Source organism: Rhinatrema bivittatum, chromosome 17, assembly GCF_901001135.1.
Source record: "Rhinatrema bivittatum chromosome 17, aRhiBiv1.1, whole genome shotgun sequence".
In the NCBI taxonomy this organism is placed as follows: Eukaryota; Metazoa; Chordata; class Amphibia; order Gymnophiona; family Rhinatrematidae; genus Rhinatrema; species Rhinatrema bivittatum.
Genome location: NC_042631.1, coordinates 256,807 through 281,954, shown reverse-complemented (window position 1 = coordinate 281,954; position 25,148 = coordinate 256,807). Strand labels below are relative to the sequence as shown.

Below are 25,148 nucleotides of genomic sequence, written 5' to 3'. Positions count from 1 at the left end.
ATTCTTGTGAGATTCGCTTTAGAAGTCACATCTGCCAACCAGTTCCACAACCATAAATAACTGCCTTCTGGCTGCCACTGCCGAGACTACTCCTCTGGCTGAGGTACACACCAGGTCTGAGCTTGCGTCTGCCAGGAAGGCTGCTGCAGGTTTATTTCACCGGCATACGTTCCAGAATTATCTGCCTCTTTCGATAGGAGCAAGCAGGAACATGCCACCAGTGCACAGCAGGAAGCTGTCTGCAGTGTTATAGCTGTTGCGTCTAATGCTTGCTTAAGGATGGATTCTAATCGTATATCCCGTGTATCCTTCAATGCCGCCTCTCCCTGCTTGGGAATGGTTGTTCACTTCGAGATGGCACAGACCATGGCATCCACTTTCAGTAAACACAGGTGTTCCTTGGTCGCTGGTTCCAGAGGGTACAAGGCTTCCAAGGCCTGACCTCTTTTAAAAGCTTGCCTCCGGGCCATCCCATTCCAGGTCAATCAGTTCCTTGATGGCTTCCGTCGTTGGGAAATAGCATGAGGCCTTACGAAGGGACACCAAAATGGGGTTCTTCTTTGGTTCCACCATAGGGTCCGTGCCTGGAATCCCCAGAGTCTGTGAAACAAGGGCCTGTAATTCATCCCTGTGGAAGAAGCGAAGCATTATTTTGCATGGTTCCAGGCCTGGAAGGATTTCCCCTTCCTCTAGTGAGGCACCATCTGAGGTGTCTGGGTCCCTGTCACTAAAATTCTTGGTGAGGCGAGGCATGTCTCGTGGCACCACAGCAGGGCTGGGAGGGTCAGGTGCTCCTGGATGGGGGTTGGACCTGGGTCGCAGGCGGGGCTAATTGCACCTGAAGGAAGGCTTGCAGTCCCTGGAAAAACTAACCATGTTAGCCCCAGGGGGAACCGGAGCAGGAGCCCCTGAAATGCCCTCTTGTGGAGATGCCAATTTGGAGGTACATAGGTTCGGGGTACTATCGTATATAGTAGTTCCGGACCCATCCTCAGACTGAGGGACCAGGATTTGGTAGCCCTTGGGCTTCTTTGCAATGATGGCACAGACAGGACTAATTCAGGTTGCGTGGCTCTGATGTGGCAGGCTGTGCAAAGAGAATGCCTTCTGAGCTTGGATGCTGGTGCCATTGCCTCTGAATATAGACTCACAGGTAATGCACCCAAGTTGGGCACATTGGCTGTCCGACTCATACCACCGGTCGAGAAGGGAAGATGGCGCCGATGCCCCCCACACATAAGATAGCACCCCTGAGGGTCTCCATGTGTCTGGACTCCTGCCCTGGATTGGGGCCTAGCCCAACCAAGGCTGCTCAACCCAACCGGTGCTTCCTTTTTACCTCACCGGAAGAAAAACTGAATCGGTACGTCAATCCAAGCCTCGGAGACCTTAAAGTTTTCTGCTTACCTAGTCTCGGCGCTTATTGATTGAGTGCCGGGACGGTCTCCAGCTGCGTGGGGGGAAAGGGCTTTACTTCACCACTGCCTTTCAGCCACTCTGGGGGCTAAGTCCATGCCGGGAACCGGCTACCCGACAAAGGCACACCTCTGAGGAATATCGAAAATCACCTCAGAAATTCTCAACTGGGGAGGGACCCCTTAGATATCACCGCAGGAGAGTGGGGCTCGATCTTTTAAGGTAAAATTTTTCTTCTTCGCTGTAATTAACACTGTTCTAGTGTGTGGGATAGTGTCTGCATCTGCTAGGAGACAGAGATACTGAAGAACTGAGGTCACTGCAGGGGTATACGTAGGGTGACGTTAGCTTTGAAATCGGACTCCATCTCCCAACTGCTAGTAGAAGGGAACATAACTCACTGGTCCTGAGTCCATCTGTGAGGAGGAATAGGGTTCAAGTCCCGCTGTCGCTCCTTGTGACCTTGGGCAAGTCATTTTACCCTCCATTGCCTCAGATACAAACTTAGATTGTAAGCCCTTTGGGGACAGGGAAATACCTACAGTACCTGAATGTAAACCCATGTGATATCTCAGATCGAATGTCTGCATACAAAAAATAAATAAAAAAGTTAAAATCTGGCTACGTACTAGGAAACCAGTGTTAGTCACAACACAGTTGCATAGTGCCACCTTAATCATACTACTTACCTGAAAGGCCTGCTCATGAATTGGCTCTATACTTTTCCATGAAATGTATTTTAGAGTGCCGCTGCGCCCTCCACAGGAATGATGATTCTCTAAGTCACTGCACAAGCCAATGCACCCATCCCAGGAAAACTTAAGTTTCTAGCTTCTTGGGAGATAAGGGGAGACTTTTTTTTTTTTTTTTTTTAACTCACTGCAATGCTGTGTACTGCTGAATACTGAGCCTATGAAGGCTGACAACAGCAAACTTATTAATCTCTGCTTCCATCTGTTGGCTGGAAGAAATAACACAAGTTTGGACTGGTGTGGCTGGTTGAAGAGGAATGGATAGATTTGTTTTTTAGGCCTCATCTGTGCAGAGCCAGCAGTTACCATGGTTTCTATCAGGTCAAAGTTCCAATTGTCTGAAGAATTTTGGCTCGGCCTTGGATGCTAGAGACAGGACCAGTGTGAAGTGAATGTGCTGGGGGAGCGATAAAGACAAGAGAACATTGAAACAGATTTAGCTCATGATGATGAAGAAATGGGAGTAAGTTGGGAGTATAGGCACATGTGTAATAGTAGCAATTAAAGAACTGTTTGATGCAGGTGAAAGATTAGAAAAAATAATTACTGGACTTCTACAAGCTTCCCTTACTTGATAATATAAACTAAATAATTTGGATATGATTTTACATTCACTAATAAATATTAGATCTATTGATGTCACTGGATTAAAAATAGGAAAGATTTAGGCTTGCTTTGCAAATACACCTATCACATTTGCTACACCATATTGCTATTACTGACAAGTTCTCAATAAGGAACACTAAATATTCTATGAAGAATATCTTTGCAATATTTAAGATTAGAGAAGTAGGTCTAGCAGACAGAACTATATATTCAGGGAACTTAAAATTTAAGCAATCATGAATCTTTTAGTTTTTTTATATGACTTTAACAACCAGCTCTTGAAGTAAAAACAAATAAGACACCTGATGAATTGTCAGATTTTTGCAGACTGTTCCTTGGTAGAGGGGGTGGGGGGAGAGAAGAATGGAATCAGCTTCCTTCAACAGCATTGCTAGGCCAAAATGGTCACATACCTCAATATGTTAGTTTGATCCGACTTTTCAAGAACCTTTACCACCAAGAGGTTAACTGATCGGATAACTTGCTGCCCTTCCTCAAGATCTTCCACACGCGAGTCCAGCATTAAGGTGATGAGGCCATGCATCAAATCCTTCAGCACACCCGTGGATGCTTCTCGGGCCAGGTTCTCAATCTGAAACAACTGTTCATAAGACACCACAACTTAGTAGGCATTAATATGGAACACATGGCTTTTAGAAACTCAGCTGGACTTACAACGGCTTCATAGTTCCAAATTTCCAGAGTGACCAGAGGAAAAGGGTGCCAAACAATGTTCTAGTCTTAGTTCCCAGTGTGGGAAATAAGTTTGTCTCTCCTTCTATTATGAAGAAGATTAATAAGTGGCTATAGGTACAACATACACCCCGTCATTAGAATCTCAATTTGATTAAGAACAGGGGGAGAGCTCAGTAACCCACATTCCTGCGAGAGCATTGAAAGAGGATCATCTTGCTGGTGGCTCAAGAAGATTGTTAAGTATTGCTTTGGGAAATTTTAGAAGTTAAAAAGTTTTGGGGCAAGGTAAACTATTGGAGTATATTCATTAGTGTGTGTCTTTCCCTCCCTCCTACCCCTAGTTCATCCTTTGATTTAAGGCAGGAGACACTTTCACATTAAAAATTAGTCTTATCTAAAACACAGGATTGCCCCTGGCCTTATCAAGAGTTTAGTTATCCTGATGCAGGTCACTACCAGACTAATAGTGAATATACCAATAAATTTAAAGGACTCATTTACACATTCCTACTACTCCCTTAGCAACCTAAATTTAACTAAGAACGCAATAAAATTAAGATGAAAGCAGCAATCCAGCAGAAAGAGGGGAGCCTTCCAGTCTTCTGCATCAAATGTTGCACGCATGCACCTGGTGCAAACAGCTCCTGGCCTCAGAGAACGAGTCAGGAGGCTAGAGTGGCAGAGCTGGAGGAGCTGAGGCAGATAGAAAGTTTTATGGATGAGACCTTTAGGGACATAGTAACCTAACTCCAACTCCTGTCTGGCAGCCATAGTACTACCTCAGAAGAGAGCATCAACCTGATAGAGCAGGAAGTGATTGTGTAGCAAGGACCTGCTCTGCAGGTGATGCACCATACTTGTGCACAGAGGATGTATCTCCCAGGGATACTGCCCCGGAGGGAAGAGTTAGGTTGATGGTCATAGTGTGTGATTTGATTATTAAGAATATAGATAGCTAGGTGGCTGGTGGGCACGAGGATCACCTTGTAACTTGTCTGCATGATATAAAGGTGGCAGATAAGATTTTAAATAGTGCTGGGGAGCAACTAGCTGTTTTGGTACTTGTGGGCAACAAAGACATAGGAAAATATGGGAAGGATGATCTGGAAAATTTAGACTCCTAGGTAGAAAGCTGAAACCCAGAACCTCCAGAGTAACATTCTCTGAAGTGCTTGCTACATGTTCCCCAGAGTCAGGCAGAGCTCGAGTCTCAATGCATGGATGAGATGGTGCATAGTGCGCTCAGCCGAGTGGGTTAAATAGGCACTAATCTACCCCTAATGAAGTAGGGGGATTAGCATCTATTTAACGCACATCTGACGCGGAGTGAATGAGACAGCGCTCATCAAATGCAAATGCATGTGAATGAGCCTATTACTCATTCACTCTGCATGCAAAATAGATAAATGTGCGTCTCAGACGCACATTTATTGCTCAGCTATTAACGCCTGCCTGGAGCAGGCGTTAATAGCTGAGCACAGGTAAAAGTAGTACAGAAAAGCAGAAAAAATGCTTTACTGTACTTTTTTAAAGTTAAAAAAATAAAATAACTCTGCAGACCGCAGAGTTATGAAGACCAACGCCGGTAAACTCGACAGCCATTTTCATTACTGGCAGACAGGCAGGTTATGAAAACAGAGGCCGAGTTTACTGGCGTCGCTCTTCATAACCGGCAGCTGTAGCAGGTTGAGTTAGCAAGGAGGCGCTAAGGTCGCGCAAGTGACCCTAGCGCTGCCTTCCTAGTGCAACCCCCTAATTTACATATTGCATGGCACCCCCCCCTTGTGGGCGCCATGCGTGTGTTAAGAAAGCGGGCACTGAAAAGTCAACGCCCGCTGTCCGCGAACATTATTGCATCAGCCCCGAAGTGTCTCCTGCCTATAAATCAAAAGATGAGCTAGGGGTGGGTGGGGAAAACAAAACTTTTAGCTTTTGCCTGCTTCCGACTAGCTATTTAATACAGATACAAACATTAAAAAAAAACAAAAAACATACCACGATAGTTAATTCTCCCCAAAACATTTAAGTTCTATACATTTTTTAGTTCTAATAATTTCCCAAAGCAGTACTTACCAATCCTCTTCAGCTACCAGGAAGGTACGGTAATTCTCTCCTCCTTGTCTGGGTTGCTGCTCACAGAGCAGCAAAAATAGTCTCACTTATGGTACATGTCATCATTCAAACAGCTAAATCAAAAAATGTCCAATATGCACATTTTATGGGGTCAGGCAATGATTTCTTTGCCATTTGAAGCTTTGCAATGGTATTGCCCTAAAAATGAAGGGCCTTTAATTAATTATGTTGTGTGCTTTTTTGTAAAAAGTCCCTTGTAAGACTTGAGATTTTTTCATAAAATTATTTTTGAGAATTTTATGTGGGATTAAGTATCATTGTGGGTTTAATCACTGAAATAGCATCATTACCGAGATCATGTTGCCAATGATGCAGCTGTAGAGCCGTACTATCTCATCCTTCTCCAGCTTCTCATCAGCCATGTGTGTATAATACACCAGACGTAGCTGCATGAATGTGGCAATCAGAAACTGGTCAATGTGGCCAGACATGGCTTCTGCTTTGTCTTCCTGTCTGAGAACCTCATCAATCTATGGGAAAGACAGAAGCAGGGAAGAAATTCAGAGGTGAAGAAAACAAGACATTCAAACTATAGGAATTTGATAGTGATAGCCCTTCCTTTCACTTATTGTATCACAAATAGCTGGCATGCAGTAAATCAGATGGCCCCTGTGCACTATTTTGTCAGCAGGGATGTTCTGAGCAGAACAGTGTCCTCCGACACTACAGTTCCACCAGTGTGCAACTCATCACTTTCACTGGTGCCATGAACACTGGTCAGATTCTCTAGTTCACACTCTTCTTTCCAAAGTATTACACTTCACTCTCAGTTCTTACCTGTGCAAGAGCCTGAATGCTAGCATTAATATCCCCACTGGCAACTTGTGAGATCACAAAATTAATGGTGGAAGCTGTATTACTATGCATATCATCGAAGTGTGGGGATACAGCATGGATCCTACAGCAAGAAAGGGGAAACAAACCATTAATGAATAAAGATCTGGTAAGCTCACATGCACAAAGATTTTGAAGTGCCAAAAGGTGGAATATAAATAAAATGAGACAACCACCTACTATAGAACCTCTGCCTAATAACATCTCTTTACATCTCCAAAATTTCTTAGTGCAGCGACTTCAGTGACACTCATTTAGTTAATACAGACGTTCATAACCCACAGTAATAAGATGTCTCACTTAGGTTCTGGGATTAAAACTGGCTCAAAGATGTCATCTAGTTTGTGCTGCACAAGGGCAGGCATCTCACATCGCACTGTACCACTGTCATTCTCAATTTCGTCCAGATCCAGCTGGAATTCCCGTGGAACTGCTTGCGATGTATCTGAATGCCCGAATGTACGGGTTTGACTGAAGAAAGTAGAAGAAAAGATTAGTATTTAAGAAAAATCAAATTATCCTAAGAGTGAGAATATCTTACCTCTTACCCACATCTCTCAAAACCCACTAGAATGATACAGACAGAATAAAGGCAGTCCAGCTACCAAAAGAGTGGAGCTTTGACTCTATGAAGATGAGATTTGGACACCTTTGCCCTTAGTCTCACTTCATAAGAGGAAGAAAAGATAAAGCACATTTAAATACCTCATATATAAAACTATACAAGAGGCAATTTAATCTTATCCGAATTTTCTTGCCTTGAATTCTGCTAAATCAGTCCAGGGTTATGCCTCCCTGCCAGCAGGTGGAGACAGACCACAAGTTTCCATTATATGAGCTTAAGAGCAGCAAACCTTGTTAATATACCTTTGTCAAAGCTTAGAACAGCAAATGGGAGGAGGAGCAGAGAGACCCTTGAGAAGGAGCAAGGAAGGAACAAAGATTGCTGGCCAAGAATTTCCATCTGCTGTTGGCGATGGACTAAGTTGGTGTGATCCCCCCCCCAGTTGGCTCTGTTGACATTTTCTCATGCTAGTTTCACCTGTTTAGTGCAGGGCCCTGTGGTGAGCAGCTGCTGGCACGCTACCAAAGCCACATGACAAAGGGACATGCCTCTAGGCGCCGAAAATGGGACGGAAAGAAAAAAACAAACAAAAAAAAACAAAAAAACTTTGACATCCTCTCCTGCTCCTTCTTCCACAGCAGTTCGTGGGCTCATGGAGGATCATGTCCTACGTATGGGTGAGTCATTCAATAAGGACTAATGGTAAAAGCTCCTTGTCAGGAATTTCACTAAGTCCCAGGCATAATCAGCCTCCTCTGCAACCTGCTGCTGTCTCTTTTTCAGAGGACATGGTTCCTGTTGGGAACATCTTTAGTTTGGCAATGGCTTCCACTCATCACCAGCAAGTCAGAGACTACAACTATTGAGAACCCAGTATGGCAAGTCTTATATTCTTAGGAACAATTTAAATTGTTTTGCAATACTGACCATAACATGGTCTTTTGAGGAGCTCAAAACCTCTTCCATCTTATCCTCTACAATCTTCAAAATATGCAGGGACTGGGAAATTAAAATGCCAGCTCTTCCTTATGAAAAAGGACATAGCATTGAAGCACCATCCATGTTCTTAGGGAGATATTCACCTTTTTCCATCTTTTCTTCCTTATCCCCTTCAAGAGAATTCTATGAAGCAGAAAAATTATCTACCGCCAACTTTTATTCCTCTTTAGGCCTCTTTCTGCCCTTGGCACCTGATGAACCCAAAGGTACTGGGAGAATAGAGGTAGAACCTCAGACTGTTCCCTGGCCCAGGCAAAATGCCTTCAGACATTTGAAAAAAACACTCCTTTGAAATCACAGACCAGGCAAAGGAGGAAACCTCCAAAGGGAGAGTCTGAACTGCTGCATTAGAAGCTTCTGCTGATAGAGAATCTATTGTAGTTCCCATTTCATGGCTTTTAGGGCTGACGGAAGGAGGCATCAACTCTTCTTCACTGCTCTGTGGCTTTAACATGGCTGCTAGACATTTCTGTAATTTAAGGTCCAGTGGGAAGAGCCTGCCTAGCTCATGCCCGATTGCAGATCCCACCCCGCGGCCACAAATTGACTACTCTGGAGCTCTTCCTCAGTTTTAGCACACTCATGGCACCACTTTGAACCTACCCCCCATTTGTATCTTTGGAGATCACAAGCAGTACAGAGCAGAGTTTTCCTTCTGCACTCTGTAGAAACAGTCATTTTTGCTAACTAGTTCCTGCCTCCTAAGTAACCTGATAAGCAAAATATTTTGATGACTCACCCGGGGACTCTGGTACTTCAATCTAGCCTCAAAGCTTAACAGCCAGCTTTTCTGTTGCTGCAGCCTCGTTTGGCCACCGAACAGCTCCTCTATTTTTAAACACTATTACTGCACAGCAAACAGCATCAAGTTTTTGGGGCTTTTTTTTACACAAAAGTGCCAGATAAGAGTGGAAAGATTGAGTGTGAGACGATATCTTCAAACAAAAATGATTATCTCAGAAAAAAACCCTAATATAATGAACTGAAAGAATGAAAAAACACCTTAGAAAACTTGGAAAACTTCGACAAAAAAACCCTAATAATGAATCCCTAAGAAGATACAAATCATACCTATCACACTACAGAACAAACAAATCTAAAAAACACTATTATGCAAAACAAATGCATGGAGCTGTTTTCAATTCCAAACTTCTGTTCAAAACAGTTAAGAGTCTAATAAAAGACCCTTCTGCACTCCAAACAAAGTCACAAAAGCTTCAATGACTACGAAACAGCATTAACTGAAAAAATTCAGAGGTTGAAACAAATCACCTATTCCTACCCTATTAATGCATTGGATGACTAATACACATGAAAAATGGTCATCATTTGACGCAGTATTGAAGCTAGAGATAAGCAAACTCATAACTAAACTAAAACCAGCTACTCATCCACTTGACCTGATACCAGCCTCCTCGTTGGAACAAGTAAACCAAACTATAACCCCTACAATCACAACACTAGTCAACCTTGCCCTTGCAGAAGGACATATACCCCATGGCCTAACACACGCAGTTATAAAACCAATCCTAAAGAATAAGTTGGGAAGATCTGATGACTGGGGTAACTACCAATCTCCAACTTTACCTTCCTTGCAAAAATTCTTGAAAAAGTTCTTACCCAATTAGAATCTCATCTAGAAGACAAAAAAATCCCTATATCCTAGCCAATTTGGATTTCAGAAAAATAAAATTGCTCAACAGAAGCTCTACTACAATCCTTAATTGACCCTATATTAAGGGGCTTTGACTATCGAATCATACTGCCTAATGCTGAATGATTTAACAGCAACCTTCGATACCGTTGACCATAATCTACTCTACAGACAGCTGAGAAACATAGGGATCGACAGAGAAGTACTTAGATGATTCACCTCATTCCTCGCAAACATTTTTTCAAGTACAACTCAACCACTTAGACATATTCCAATGCTCAATAGGTGTTCCACAAGGATCAGTACTATCTGCAACTATTTAATAAGTACATGCTGCCCTTGTGCAAATTACTAACAGTCCTAGGAATAAACTTCTTTCTACATGCTGACGATCTGCAATTCTATTTCCCACTAACAAAATCATTTAAAAAAACAGCATCACTTATCTGTAAATATATGGTCATAATAAAAGAAAAATGTGCATAAATGAAACTATCTATGAACCCCCAAAACAATTAACTTGGCCGAGCCGAAACCCACCAAAATCCATTCCACAAGGTATAGATCTCGGAAATTGCTAGTTAATCCCTGCACATGTGAGATCTAGGAGTTCAAATTGATGAAAACTTAACTATGAAAGCCCACATTAGCAAACTAATCAAATCTGGTTTCTACAAGTTAATAATCCTGAGCAGATTGAAACCTTTACTAAACAGAAGATTTCAGAAAGGTTTTACAATCTCTAATATTCTCAAACCTTGACTATTTTAATTCACTTCTGGGATGGACTAGTCACTTAAAACTACTGCAACTACTGCAAAATGCTGCAGCTAGACTATTGTCTGGAACAAGGAAATACAACTACATCACCCCTACACTGATTGCTCTACATTAAGAAACACAAACATAGAAACAGAAATGACGGCAGAAGACGACCAAATGGTCCATCCAGCCTGCCCAACAAGCTTTCACAACCCCCCCCCCCCCAATACTTATCTGTTACTCTTGTTCCTTGTGACTTTTTTGTTCTATTTCCCTTCCACCCCCGCCATCAATTTAGTTAGCAGTGCTGGAGCTGCATCTGTGAGGTATCTAATTAATTGGTTAGGGGTAGTAACCGCCATCATAGCAAGCTACTCCTACGCATGTTTATCAAGCCTGTGCAACTCAGTCCTTGTTGGTTGTTGTCCGAATATAAATCATCTTTTCATCATTCCCCCTGCCATTGAAGCAAAGAACTATGCTGGATATCACTGGTTTGGGATAGTAACCGCCGTATCAAGCAAGCTTCTCCCCTGCTTTTTTGTGGATGCAAATCCTTTTTTTCACATTTCCTCTTGCCGTTGAAGCATAGAGCAATGTTGGAGTTGCATTAACAGTGTGTATGTTCATTGAATTAGGATATTAATCTCCAGGTAGTAGCAGTCATTCCTGCAATCCGCCCCCATGCCTCTTCACTTCATTCACATCCTTTATGGATCCACAGTGTTTATCCCACGCCTCTGAAATCCTTCACAATTTTGGTCTTCACCACGTCCTCCGGAAGGGCGAAAAAGACCAAACGGTCCATTCACTCCCACACTTATTTCCCCATACTTATCTGTTTCACCAACCACCAAATTCAGGGCCCCTGTTGGTAACTGTTTGATTTGAATTTCCTGCCACCTCCTGCCGTTGATGCAGAGAGTAATGTTGGCGTTGCATCAAAGTTGAATCATAAGGCTTAATGGTTAAGGGTAGTAACCGCCGCATCAAGCAAAAGTTACCCAGATGCTTGTTTACCCAGGCTGCATAGATCAATGCCTTGTTGGATGTAAATCCTCTTTTCCACTTTTCTCCCTGCCGTTGAAGCAGAGAGCAACGTTGTATATGCATTCAAAGTGAAGTATCAGGCTTAATTGGTTTAGGGTAGTAACCATCGCAATAAGCAAGCTACCCCCATGGTTGTTTACCCAGACTCTGCAATTCAGTCCTTTTGGTTGGCTGAATACAAATCCTCTCTTCCACATTTCCCCTTGCCGTTGAAGCAGAGAGCAATGTTGGAGTTGCATTAACCGTGTGAAGGCTTATTGAGTAAGGGTAGTAATCACCAGGTAGTAGCCACCATTCCAGCAAACCACCCCCATGGCTCTTCACCTCATTCCCATCCTCTAGCCTTTATAGATCCACAGTATTTATCCCATGCCCCTTTAAAATCCTTCACAGTTTTAGTCTTCACCACTTCCTCTGGAAGGGCATTCCAGGCATCCACCACCCTCTCCGTGAAGAAATACTTCCTGACATTGGTTCTAAGTCTTCCTCCCTGGAATTTCAAATCGTGACCCCTAGTTCTACTGATTTTTTACCCAATAGAAAAGGTTTGTTATTGACCATGGATCATTAAAACCTTTCAAGTATCTGAAAGTCTATCATATCACCCCTACTCCTCCTCTCCGCCAGGATATACATATTTAGGTTCTTCAATCTCTCCTTATAAGTCATTTTATGTATACCGTCCACCTTTTTGGTCACCCTTCTCTGGACCACCTCCATCCTGTCTGTCCCTTTGGAAATACGGTCTCAAGAACTGAACACAGTACTCCAGGTGAGGCCTCACCAAGGCCCTGTACAAGGGGATTATCACTTCCTTTCTCTTACTAGATATTCCTCTCTATGCAGCCCATCATTCTTCTGGCTTTAGCTATTGCCTTGTCACATAGTGTCTAATGATCTGAAGTTGGCGAAACAATCATCCCAAGGTCTCTCTCCTACTCCATGCACATCAGCCCTTTATCCCCCATCAAATACAGTTCTTTCGGATTTCCACATCCTATATGCATGACTCTGCACTTCTTGACATTGAATCTCAGCTGCCATAACTTCGACCAGTCTTCAAGCTTCCTGAAATCCAGTCTCATTCTCTCCACTCCTTCAGGCGTGTCCACTCTGTTGCAGATCTTAGTATCATCCGCAAAAAGACAAACCTTACCTTCTATCCTGTCCGCAATGTCGCTCATATAGATATTGAACAGGACCGGTCCCAACACTGATCCTTGCGGCACTCCACTTAACACCGCTCTCTCTTCAGAGTAAGTTCCATTTACCATCACACATTGTCTTCTGTCTGTCACCAGTTTGCAATCCAGGCCACCTTGGCACTCACTCCTAAGCTTCTCATTTTATTCACAAGCCTCCTGTGCGGGACCGTATCAAAAGCTTTGCTGAAATCCAAGTAGATGACATTGAGTGCTCTTCCCCAGTCACCCAATCAAAAAAAGTCAGATTTGTCTGACAGGACCTTCCCCTAGTGAATCCATGCAGCCTCTGGTCCAGCAATTCTTCTGACTATACAGTTCACTATTCTTTCTTTCAGCAATGACTCCATTACTTTTCCCACCACCAAGGTGAGGCTAACCGGCCTGCAGTTTCCAGCCTCCTTTCTGTTCCCACTCTTGTGAAGCGGGACCACCACCGCTCTTCTCCAATCACTCAGCACCACTTCCATTTCTAGGGACCTATTGAACAGGTCATGCAGCAGACCCGCCAGCACATCTGAGCTCCTTCAGTATCCTGGGATGAACCTTTTCAGGCCCCATGACTTTGTCCACTTTCAGTTTTCCTAGCTCTTCCCATACTTTCTCTTCTATAAACGGAGTTTCATCTACTCCACTCCCCCTTCAGTTTCTTAACTAGCGACAGTCCTTCTCCAGGGTCCTCTTTAGTGAACACTGAACTGAAGTATTTGTTTAATATTTCTGCCACTTATTAGTAGCTCCAACACTAAACTTTCAAAAGGGAAACTTTGACGAGGAACCAAGATGGCCGCGGGAGCAGACGCACATTGATTAACTCCGAAGCCCTCGTCCCCAAGTTTTCTGCGATTTCTTTTTCTTTGGAGTTGATAATGCCACACAAGAGGAAGGGGAAAATCCGGATTTTTCCTCCCATACCGGAGAATTTAGAAGGGCAGCGGTTGATTTATCAATATGCGACTTCGACACCAGGAACGAGGACGTCTATCCCCATTGGTGAAGGAGGGAAAGGAGCCCTGTACTCACCCGGGGAACTATCGCTGACGCCTTCGGACCCTAAAACGCCGGTTCAGGCAGCTCTACTGTTTGACTCTGTGCCTGCTGAGACGCCGTTGGGAACATCCTTCGGGCATGCTCAGTTGGGAGGCAAGCCCAGAGACGATGCAGAGGGGGGGGGGGGGGGGGCGCAGCCTGAGCTCTTGCCTCCGCGGAGGCTGTGAGAGTGGTGGAGAGTGTAGCCAGCGGAGAAGGAACATCAGAGCTGGTTGCTCCGTTTACCCCACAGAGAATTACAAACCCGGCGGTTGTTACACTCTATGCCCTTTGGGATTTGGTTGCGGGGAACGCCGCGAAGCTCGACGGACAGGCCTGTAAACTGGAGGAGGTTTCCAAAAGAATGAGTAAGATTGAACCTGACCATACGAATCTAGAAAAAGTCTTAACAAAGGTAACTGTGAAAAAATTACAAGAATTAAGTGCAGTTTCTGTAAATGAGAGACTATCGTCCTTGAGAAGATTGGAGTCAGTAGAGAACTACTTAAGGCACTTAAATTTAAGGTTTTTAAATTTCCCCAAGGTTATGGGAGAGTTGCCTTTGCAGACCTTTAAAAAATTTGTTATTGAGATATTAAAGATACCACCTGAAAATGTCCCTCCTGTAAAAAAAAATATTCTTCTTAAGACAAAGGAGTACTTCAATATTGCCTGGTATAGGGATAGATATGGAAAATCTATCCAATTTCTTAGAAACATCAACGGAGGAAATAATAGAGAGGTCTGCTCTGTTTGTGACTTTTTATTCAGAAAATGATGTTGGATTAATAATGAAGAACTATTTCAAAAATTTGAATGTTTCCTTTTTGGGTGGCCAAGTTCGTATCTTTCCAGATTTGGCAAAACCAACGCAAACGCGAAGGAAAAAATTTATTTCATTATGCCCAAAAGTTTTAGAACTAGGGGGAACCTATGTTTTACGGTACCCAAGTAGGTGCATAGAAAAACTTTTAGGGAATACATATGTATTCTTCACCCCAGAACAACTTCAGGCCTTCCTAGAGGTACGAGAGCATGACCCGCAGCCTATAGAGCAGGATCCAGTAAATGAACCTGATGTGTAACCCAGCCTTACTTGTAAATTGTTCTTATGTTCTCCTTTATTTCTCTTCCTCCTGAGTTTCCTACGAAGTTTAGAGATTGTATGATTTTGTCATATTTTCTACATAATAGATTTAATTTAGAGAATTTCATGTAAAGAACAATTTCTTACATCTCTTGTGATTCTATGCAAAATTACTTTGTATTATTTGAAATGCTGATAAAGAATTAAAAAAAAAAAAAGGGAAACTTTGATAAAATGAGGAAAATAGTTAGAAAAAAACTGAAAGGTGCAGCTGCAAAGGTTAAAAGTGTTCAATAGGCTTGGACATTGTTTAAAAATACAATCCTAGAGGCGCAGTCCATATATATTCCACGCATTAAGAAAGGTGGACGGAAGGCAAAACGATTACCGTCATGGTTAAAAGGTGAGGTGAAAGAGGCTATTTTAGCCAAAAAACATCCTTTAAAAATTGGAAGAAGGATCCATCTGAACAAAATAGGATAAAAATCATAAGCATTGTCAAGTTAAGTGTAAAACATTGATAAGACAGGCGAAGAGAGAATTTGAAATAAAGTTGGCCATAGAGGCAAAAGCTCATAATAAAAGCTTTAAATATATCAAAGCAAGAAACCTGTGAGGGAGTCGGTTGGACCATTAGATGACAGAGGGGTTTAAAGGGGCTCTTAGGGAAGAGAAGGCCATTGCAGAAAAACTAAATGAATTCTTTGCTTCCATGTTTACTGAGGATGTTGGGGAGATACCAGTTCCAGAGATGGTTTTCAGGGGTGATGAATCAGACAAATGGAATGAAATCACTGTGAACCTGGAAGATGTAGTAGGCTAGATTGATAAACTAAAGAGTAGCAAATCACCTGGACCGGATGGTATGCATCCTAAGGTACTGAAGGAACTCAGAAAAAATTTCAGATCTATTAGTTAAAATTTGTAACCTATCATTAAAACCATCCATTGTACCTGAAGACTGGAGGGTCGCCAATGTAACCCCAATATTTAAAAAATGCTCCAGGGGCGATCCGGGTAACAGTAGACCAGTGGCCCTACCTTCAGTGCCAGGAAAAATGGAAACTATTCTCAAGATCAAAATCTTAGAGCATATAGAAAGACATGATTTATAGGGATGTGAATCGTTTTAGGACGATTAAAATTATCGTCCGATAATTTTAATATCGTCTTAAACCGTTATGGAACACAATACAATACAGATTCTAACGATTTATCGTTATAAATCGTTAGAATCGTGAGCCGGCACACTAAAACCCCCTAAAACCCACCCCCGACCCTTTAAATTAAATCCCCCACCCTCCCGAACCCCCCCCAAATAACTTAAATAACCTACGGGTCCAGCGGCGGTCCGGAACGGCAGCGGTCCGGAACGGGCTCCTGCTCCTGCATCTTGTCGTCTTCGGCCGGCGCCATTTTCCAAAATGGCGCCGAAAAATGGCGGCGGCCATAGACGAAAAAGATTGGACGGCAGGAGGTCCTTCCGGACCCCCGCTGGACTTTTGGCAAGTCTCGTGGGGGTCAGGAGGCCCCCCACAAGCTGGCCAAAAGTTCCTGGAGGTCCAGCGGGGGTCAGGGAGCGATTTCCCGCCGCGAATCGTTTTCGTACGGAAAATGGCGCCGGCAGGAGATCGACTGCAGGAGGTCGTTCAGCGAGGGTTCCGGCGCCTCGCTGAACGACCTCCTGCAGTCGATCTCCTGCCGGCGCCATTTTCCGTACGGAAAATGGCGCCGGCCATACGCGTATGGCCGGCGCCGGCAGGAGATCGACTGCAGGAGGTCGTTCAGCGAGGGTTCCGGCGCCTCGCTGAACGACCTCCTGCAGTCGATCTCCTGCCGGCACCATTTTCCGTACGGAAAATGGCGCCGGCCATACGCGTATGGCCGGCGCCATTTTCCGTACGAAAACGATTCGCGGCGGGAAATCGCTCCCTGACCCCCGCTGGACCTCCAGGAACTTTTGGCCAGCTTGTGGGGGGCCTCCTGACCCCCACGAGACTTGCCAAAAGTCCAGCGGGGGTCCGGAAGGACCTCCTGCCGTCCAATCTTTTTCGTCTATGGCCGCCGCCATTTTTCGGCGCCATTTTGGAAAATGGCGCCAGCCGAAGACGACAAGATGCAGGAGCAGGAGCCCGTTCCGGACCGCTGCCGTTCCGGACCGCCGCTGGACCCGCAGGTTATTTAAGTTATTTGGGGGTGGGGGATTTAATTTAAAGGGTTGGGGGTGGGTTTTAGGGGGTTTTAATGTGCCGATTTTTCGATTTTTCGATTTTTTAACGATTTTTCACGATTTTTCACGATATTTTACCCCCCCAAACGGCAACAATACGATTCCCTCCCCCTCCCAGCCGAAATCGATCGTTAAGACGATCGAGGACACGATTCACATCCCTAATGGTTTAATGGAACACAGTCAACACGGATTTACCCAAGGCAAGTCTTGCCTAACAAATCTGCTTCATTTTTTTGAAGGGGTTAATAAACATTTGGATAAAGGTGAACAGGTAGATGTAGTGTATTTGGATTTTCAGAAGGCGTTTGACAAAGTCCCTCATGAGAGGCTTCTACGAAAACTAAAAAGTCTTGAGATAGGAGGCGATGTCCTTTCATGGATTACAAACTGGTTAAAAGACAGGAAACAGTAGGATTCAATGGTCAATTTTCTCAGTGGAAAAGGGTAAACAGTCGAGTGATATAGATATACATACATACAGTGGCTAACCATCAGGCAAGTCAGTCTTTCGGCAGTTCTACCAAGGTGGGCCTCTGAATGATCTGTGGTATTACAGGAATGAAAGAAAATTAGCAGGTAATACCCAATTTTCCTTTCCTGAACATGTCCAAATTAGTGGGATGTACCAAAGCCACACTACACCAGGTGGGAACCCGAAAGACCCGCTCTCAGAATGCTTTCCCCAAAAACCGCGCTCTGGTGCCCATACAGACAATAATGTCTTGTAAAGGACCATAGAGGACCAGACTGTGGCCCTACATATTTTTCAGGAGATACCAACACATACTCCGCCCAGGAAGCCGCCTGCGCTGAAGTAGAATGTGCTTTTAAACCCATCGGAATAGGCCGACCCTCGCCAATATAGGACAAACAAATTGTCTCCTTCAACCAGCGAGCCAAGGAGGTCTTGCACGCCTTCTCACCCCTCAAACACAAAAATATGGTCCGACTTTCAAAAGGAATTAGTGACTTTTAAATAACGATTTAAGACCATGCGAACATCCAACAGGTGAAGATCTCTACCGGACGACAAATCTCAAGACAAATAGGGAAAACCGGGCAACTCCATGGATTGATTCACATGGAAGGCAGACACTTTAGACAGGAAGGAAGGTACCATACACAGGCACTATCAGCCGAAATGCATAGAAAGGATCCCAACAGGAGAGAGCCTGCAGTTCGGAAATGCATCTAGCAGAGCAAATGGCCACCAGGAAAACAGTCTTCAAAGTAAGGTCTTTTAGGGAGGCCCGTCCCAATGGCTCAAAGGGCGGAGCACAAAGCGCTCGTAAAACCAGGTTAAGATTCCAGTCCGGACACAGCTTACAAACTGGAGGGTGAAGATGCTTTACCCCTTTTAGGAAACTGACAACATCCGGATGGCTGGCCAGGGGCTTGCCCCCTAACCGGCCCCTGAGGCACCCTAGAGCTGAAACCTGGATCCAGAGGGAATTAAGCAAAGCCCTTACACAAGCCCTGCTGCAGAAAGGCCAAAATGTGGGAAATGGTCACTGAAAGTAATACTATGCCTTGTTGATCACACCAGGCCTCAAACTTTCCACACCCTGACATACACCTTGGAAGTGGAGGGACATCTAGGCTGGAAATCACCGGTTCCTAATAACCCTTCATGTGTAACTGCTGCCTTTCAAAAGCCAGGCTGCAAGACAGAAGCAATCCTCCCAATCCGAAAAGATGGGTCCTTGATATAGGAGGTCCGGGAGATGGGCTAGGCGCAATGGACTGTCTGTTGCTAGCTGAACGAGACCTGCAAACCAGGGACACCGGGGCCACTCTTGAGCCACCAGGACCCACTGAACTTGGATGTTCTTCTATGCGCCGAAGAACCCAACCGATGAGAGGTCAAGGAGGAAAGGGCATGAAGTAGAATCCCAGTCAGCCATTTGCACACGAAGGCGTCCAGTCCGACAGACCCGACCTTCTTGCGACTGAAGAACCTTGTCGTCTTCGAGTTGGCTCGGGTCGCCATGAGATCCAGCTGGGGAAACACCCCATCTGGCACAAATATGATTCCAGGCCTCCTGGATCAGTTTCCACTCCCCGGGATCCAGATGTTGTCTAAGGAAGTTCGCCTGTACATTGTCCATGCCTGCACGTGAGAGGCCACGATTCCTTCCAGATGACACTCGACCCAAGCAAAGAGGAGTTGAGCCTCCCGAGCTACGGCCGGGCTCTTGGTTCCTCCCTGCCGGTTGAGGTATGCCACAATGGTGGGTTGCCCGAGAAGGCGCCAAACTATTCTTCCCTGAACCTGAGGCAGGAATGCTACCAATGCCCTGCAGAGTGCTCTCGTCTCGAGGTGATTGATGGACCAGGACCGTTCCAGCAAGGACCAGGCACCCTGGGCTGCATGACCGAGACACATTGCCCCCCAGCCTTGGAGGCTTGCGTCCGCTGACGCGACCACCCAATCCCAGACTTCAAGGGGCATGCCCTTCTGGAAGTTGGTCTGCGATAGCCACTCCAGGCTGGACCTGACTTGCTTCAACAACGGCAACTGGTACTGCTCAGACATCAGGTTCCATTGAGACAGCAGCACACTCTGCAACGGCCGCATGTGACCAAAGATCCCACGGCACTAACTCCAACGTTGACATCATGAAGCCCAGAAGCTGCAGATAGTTCCAAACTCTGTGGATTTGAAGACGCAGAATGTGAAGCATGTGTTGCTGTAACTTGCGCATCCTGTCCGCTGTGAGGAACACCTTGCTGATCTGAGTGTCTACATGAGCTTCCAGATGTTCCAGGGACTGCGATGAGGGTCAGATGACTTTTTGCACCATTGATCAACCAGCCCAGTGACTGGAGTAACTGCATCCCTCAGTGGACTGCACACAAGTAATCCTTCTCCGATTTTGCTTGAATCAGCCAATCATTGAGGTACGGGTGAACTATCACCTCCTCCTTCTGGAGGGCCGTCTCCACGACTATCACCACCTTGGTAAAGGAGCATGGAACCGTCATCAAGCCGAAGTGGAGAGCCTGGAACTGGAAATGCTGTCCCAGAATCTTGAAACTCAAGAACTGCAGATGATCGCTCCAAATCGGAATGTGGAGGTAGGCCTCTGAGATTCAAGGCGGCGAGGAATTCCCCTTTGCGGACAGCCGCGATGACCCTTCTTAGAATCTTCATGCGGAAGGGCGGAACCCTCAAGCTCCAGTTCATCTACTGTAGGTCCAGGATGGGACGGAAGGTACCCTCTTTCTTTGGGACTACAAAATAAATGGAGTACCAACTCCTTCCCCCCTCCAGACCAAGCAACCTTTGCAGCATGTCCTCCACCGTGGCCCGCTTGTTGCGGGAAATGCAGCGCAATTCCAGAAAGGCTTCCTTGAGCGGGTGAGAAAATTCTAAGGCGTAGCCGACCCTTATTACTTCCAGAGAAATACTGGAAGAGCTGCAATGGCACACTTGGTATATAGCAGTGCCTCAAAGTTTTATTATCTGCCTCTATCTGCCGGTGGGAGTGCATAACCCACTGTCTGTACTGATCTGGATATGTTCAGGAATGAGTGTGCATTAATCAGTAAAAATAATAATGCTGATAGGGCAGTAATCCTAGGTAGAGGAATAGTTCTGATCTTTAAGTTTGCCGGGTTATGGCTCAAATTGTACTTAGGTCTTAAAGCTTATCTACTCTGGTCCAATTTGGTGGTGATATAACTTCCAGGGAAGGATTTGATCCCTGCCACAAAAATCCCTTAAACAGAGGGAACAGGGCCATAGACTACAATTTAGGTCAAGGCCGAGGTGGTGGGGAAGGAGAAAAAAATCAATAGGCCACAGCTTTGAGAGGAGAATTTCAATCCCTAAGGGGATTAGAGCCCCTCATGGTCTCAGCAACCAGAGGCTACCTGACTACTTCACACTTTGGGCTCTAGTAGGACCTCCAAAGGACAGTCAACTGGAAGCCCTCCAAATGCTGCACACATCCAGATATGTCTGCACCTACTAAAGATAGAGAATCACTGAAAGTTTGCTGCTGCACAAGCTCATGTACTGTGAATACTTGTCTGGACTGGTATGGCAGAAAAAGGAAGCAACACATTTTTTTTGTTATTAATTCTACAGCAAGTAATCAACATGAGAAATAAAGGCAGAAAGTTAGCATAACCGAAGGACAAATTTCTTAGAAAGTAGGAACTGCATGGGTCCATAAACAAGCACTAATGGCTAAAACAGGGCATGCGTTCAAAAAACATGAGAAAGAATCCTTGTCAGCATAGGAAGGTCTACTGCATCAGTAGGTAGAAAACACAGTGAACAACTATACTTATACACTTTATTAGTGTGAGCCCCATAGAAGCACTTATGAAGGGCTCCGCCTTCACATGTAGTTTTCTAGCATTCTATTACAGACAGGAAAAATCGATACAGGTTTAGCCAACAATGCCAAGCAAATAGCAGAAAACCACTGACTGATTGTAGGCATGAGCAGCTTAGTAGAAATGCTAGTCCAGCTGAGTCTAAACCCAAATCATCAAATGCTAGGCATTCCAGACCTGAGCAGCGACCGTGGTACACATCCAAGTGATTCCTTACTTGGCAAGATCAAGTACCACAATCTATTACACCACACACTGACAATAGGCCTAAGCTGAATTCTGATTCTAACAGAACATGCAATCCCCAGTTCTCTAACACACCCACATGTGCCTGTCACAAGCAGGACAGGATTCTTTACAGTCAAGGGAAGACTATGATGGAGGTGTACTGTGCAGTCTAACGGATGATGTCACATGCTTTATTTTGCTCCTGACCATAGCCAACTATGGGAAATGAAGTAAGAAGTCAAACACTGTAGCAGCCATGAGGAAATGTGAGGGGATAAGAAAACAAGAGAAAGGAGGGTAGTACTTACATCCTGTAAGTGCGATACATAACTCTGTCCAGGGAGAAGCAGTGAAAGAAGGCACAAGATCATTTAGAGAAAATCAGAATAGAAACTGATTTGCCAAAACACTGAACTCTTTTGTGCAGTGGCAGCATCTGCATAAACATTTAAGATGCAAATGCAATGCTGATGAAGGAAAGCGCACACAATGCATGATAATCAGGGCAGGAAAGAAGCAGAGTAAGAACATACTTGAGTCTGGAAGACATGTCTTCGGCAGATCCCTTATGGAGCATGCTAGTATTTGCATTGGTGCTTTGAATCCTCTGGGGTTTTTCTTCCACCTGTTTGGCTGGTGCTGCTGCTGGTCTCTTGGCTGCACGTTTAATTCTCTCTTCCAGCATGCTCATGTCCTTCTCAGAAAGCTGTGAGAAAAGCAACTGAAACTGTAGCAAACTACACCACCTTGAGAAAAAAAAATCCAACAACCTTGTTTCTTAAAACTCTCGGCTCTATAAATGCAAAAATGAACAAGTTAAGACCAAAACATCCTCACAAACTATGAGAAAAAAAGTTCCAGTGGTATTTACACAATCTCCCATTAAAGAGATGGAAGATGAGCACACCCCATATATATGTGGAAATCTGTTGCTTCCTGCTGGTAGTGATATATATCCAATAGTCATAAGATTGCTGCAAACAAATTAAATTCAGCTACTATAACTAATCTGGACATTACTGGTTAATCAGCCCACAGAACACATTTACACACTAAAATATGGTTCTTAAAAAGCATTTTGTTAAACATGTTTTAGCTAAGGGCTCTGTTTTAATGTGATATCAGAAACCAATGCATAACAATTGAATGGAAGCTATGAAGTTGAATTGCACTGTAAGAAAGTTATTAAAAGAGCTAATTATCCTTTGAGCCTTACAATTGCCTGAGGAAGAAAAAACTAATAATCATGTCGGGATCAGCGTGGGCTATTCCTTAGTAGCCTTTTTTTGAAGTCTTCTATATTTTTACATTTGTATAAAAGATGTGCATAGTAATGCGACTGGTTAAAGACACAAAACAGTTCCTCCCCGAGATTACTCTGCAGTTCATGTGGTAGTCATACTTTGCATGCATCAAATTGGAATTAGATCAGATATAGCACTATAGTAGCATCTCAGTTTACATAAATCTATCAAGGGTGGGAACAAACTGGAGGAGTTATCAAATGGTAAACATTTTTCACCCTCAAGAAAGTTAAAAGAATAAGAATTAAAGTTCCCTTTTCAGCTTGGCTTATCAATTAAACTTTTTCCAGAAAATCTTAGGAATTTTAAAAATAAATGGGTTAAAGGGACAGGGAATAAACATATACGCTGTATTTGTATTAGTTAATGCAAAACAATGATATACAGTGCTTGACAATTACAAGTACTTCGAGAAAAAAAAGAGTTGCTTACTTGTAACAGGTGTTCTCAGAGGACAGCAGGATGTTAGTCCTCACATGGGTGACATCATTGGATGGAGCCCAGCACAGAAAAGTTATGTCAAAGTTTCTGTGAACACAGCATGCCCTGTGTCCACACGGGCTCCCTCTGCAGTCTTGTAACAGAATTACAATACAAAATAAAATTGGAGAAACCCAACTCCGTGGGGTGGTGGACAGATTATGTGAAGACTAACATCCTGCTGTCCTAGAACACCTATTACAGGTAAGCAACTCTCCTAGGACAAGTAGGATGGTAGTCCTCACACATGGGTAAATCCTAGCTACAAGCTATCCCCCCCCCCCCAACACAAAAGGGGACCAACAAGAACCAACCAGGTGCCAACAGGCACAACAACCACAGTGCTGTTAACAGAGTGGGAGATAGCCGGAACCCAAACAATGGGCCCTAGGCAGGGAGAGTTGGGTTCTACACCTCAAAGAGATTCGGAAGGATAGATTGGCTGAACCTACTGGCCCATCCATCCCTATCCAGAAAGTAGTGGGATGTGAATGTGTGGCGAGAACTCCACGACACAGCCTTGCAGATCTCCTCCCTTGGAACTGCTCGCAAGTGGGTCACCGATGTTGCCATGGCTGACAGAAAGAGCCTTGATATGACCCCCCACCAAGATGTAGACCCACGTGGGCATAACAGAAGGAGATGCAATCTGCTAGCCTATTAGATAGTATGTCTGGCAATGGCAACTCCCAAACTATTCCTATCAAAAGTAAAAAGTTGGGTGGACTGTCTATGGGCTTCTGTTCGCTCTAAATAGAAGACAGACTCTTGCAATCCAAACTATGCAGTGCTTGTTCACCTTTGTGAGAATGGGACCTGGGAAAGAATGTTGGCAGGACAATTGACTGGTTAAAATGGAAATCTGTCACCATCTTAGACAGGAACTTAGGGTGCATATGCAAGACCACCCTGTCATGAAAAATTTGTATAAGGTGGCTAAGTCACTAAAGTCTGGAGCTCGCAGACCCTGCATGCTAAGTGACAGCCACCAAAGATATAACCTTACAGGTCAGGTACTTCAGGTCACAGGAGCACAATGGCTCAGAGATTTCATCAGCTGAGCTAGCACCACGATGAGGTCCCAAGACACAGCAGGAGGCTTCAATTGAAGCAGGCCCCACAAAGCATACAACTATAGGCTGTACAGAGATGGGTGTACCATCTACATCTTGTTGGTATGCAACAATTGCACTGAAATGAACTCTGATGGAATTGGTTTTCAAGTCAACCTCCGAAAGGTGTATAAGCTAATGAAGCAGTTTGTGTCGGGCAGAACAAATCTAGGACCTGCTCACACCACATGGAAAACCTTTCTCCACTTCAATCTGTGGGACTTTCTCGTGGAAGGCTTTTGAGAAGCCACTAGGACCCAAGACATCTTCTGAAACATCAAGCTGCTGCAGAATCGGCCTCTCAGCATCCAAGCTGTGAGCGACAGGACCTGGAGGTTGGGATGGTGCAGCCTGCCCTGATCTTGTGTGATGAGATCTGGAGAAGTCCCCAGAATGATCAGTCTCTGGTAGGGCAACTCCCAAAGGAGTGGAAACCAGATCTGTCCCGGTCAATGAGGATCATAATCCCTCTGTCTTTACAAAGCTTCAGGAGAGTCTTCCTCAGAGGAATCTGAGGATACACATGCAGAAGATACTTGCCCCAATGGTGAGCAAAGGCATCCAAGGCTGGCTTGCTGCCTGACCTGTACAGGGAACAGAACTGAGTCACTTGTTGCAGGGGGATGTGAATAAGTCCAGGTCTGGGTTTCCCCAAAGGC

At 44.5% G+C, this 25,148-nt stretch overlaps 1 protein-coding gene and 1 non-coding gene across 7 annotated transcripts in view; both read right to left on the bottom strand.

Annotated features, from left to right (window-relative positions):
• The window catches only part of CKAP5 (cytoskeleton associated protein 5), a 300,340-nt gene that overhangs the window by 51,535 nt on the left and 223,657 nt on the right, over positions 1 to 25,148 (bottom strand). For all 6 annotated transcript variants that reach the window (XM_029583093.1, XM_029583094.1, XM_029583096.1 and 3 more), the window contains 5 exons: positions 22,127 to 22,299; positions 6,738 to 6,908; positions 6,381 to 6,501; positions 5,894 to 6,073; positions 3,188 to 3,375 (listed from right to left, as the gene is read on the bottom strand). In XM_029583093.1, coding sequence (XP_029438953.1) covers positions 3,188 to 3,375; positions 5,894 to 6,073; positions 6,381 to 6,501; positions 6,738 to 6,908; positions 22,127 to 22,299 — 833 coding nt within the window. The remainder of the gene's footprint in view (positions 1 to 3,187; positions 3,376 to 5,893; positions 6,074 to 6,380; positions 6,502 to 6,737; positions 6,909 to 22,126; positions 22,300 to 25,148) is intronic.
• On the bottom strand, positions 6,196 to 6,303 carry LOC115079560. Its single transcript, XR_003853325.1, has one exon. It is a non-coding gene; the product is annotated as a small nucleolar RNA SNORD67 (small nucleolar RNA).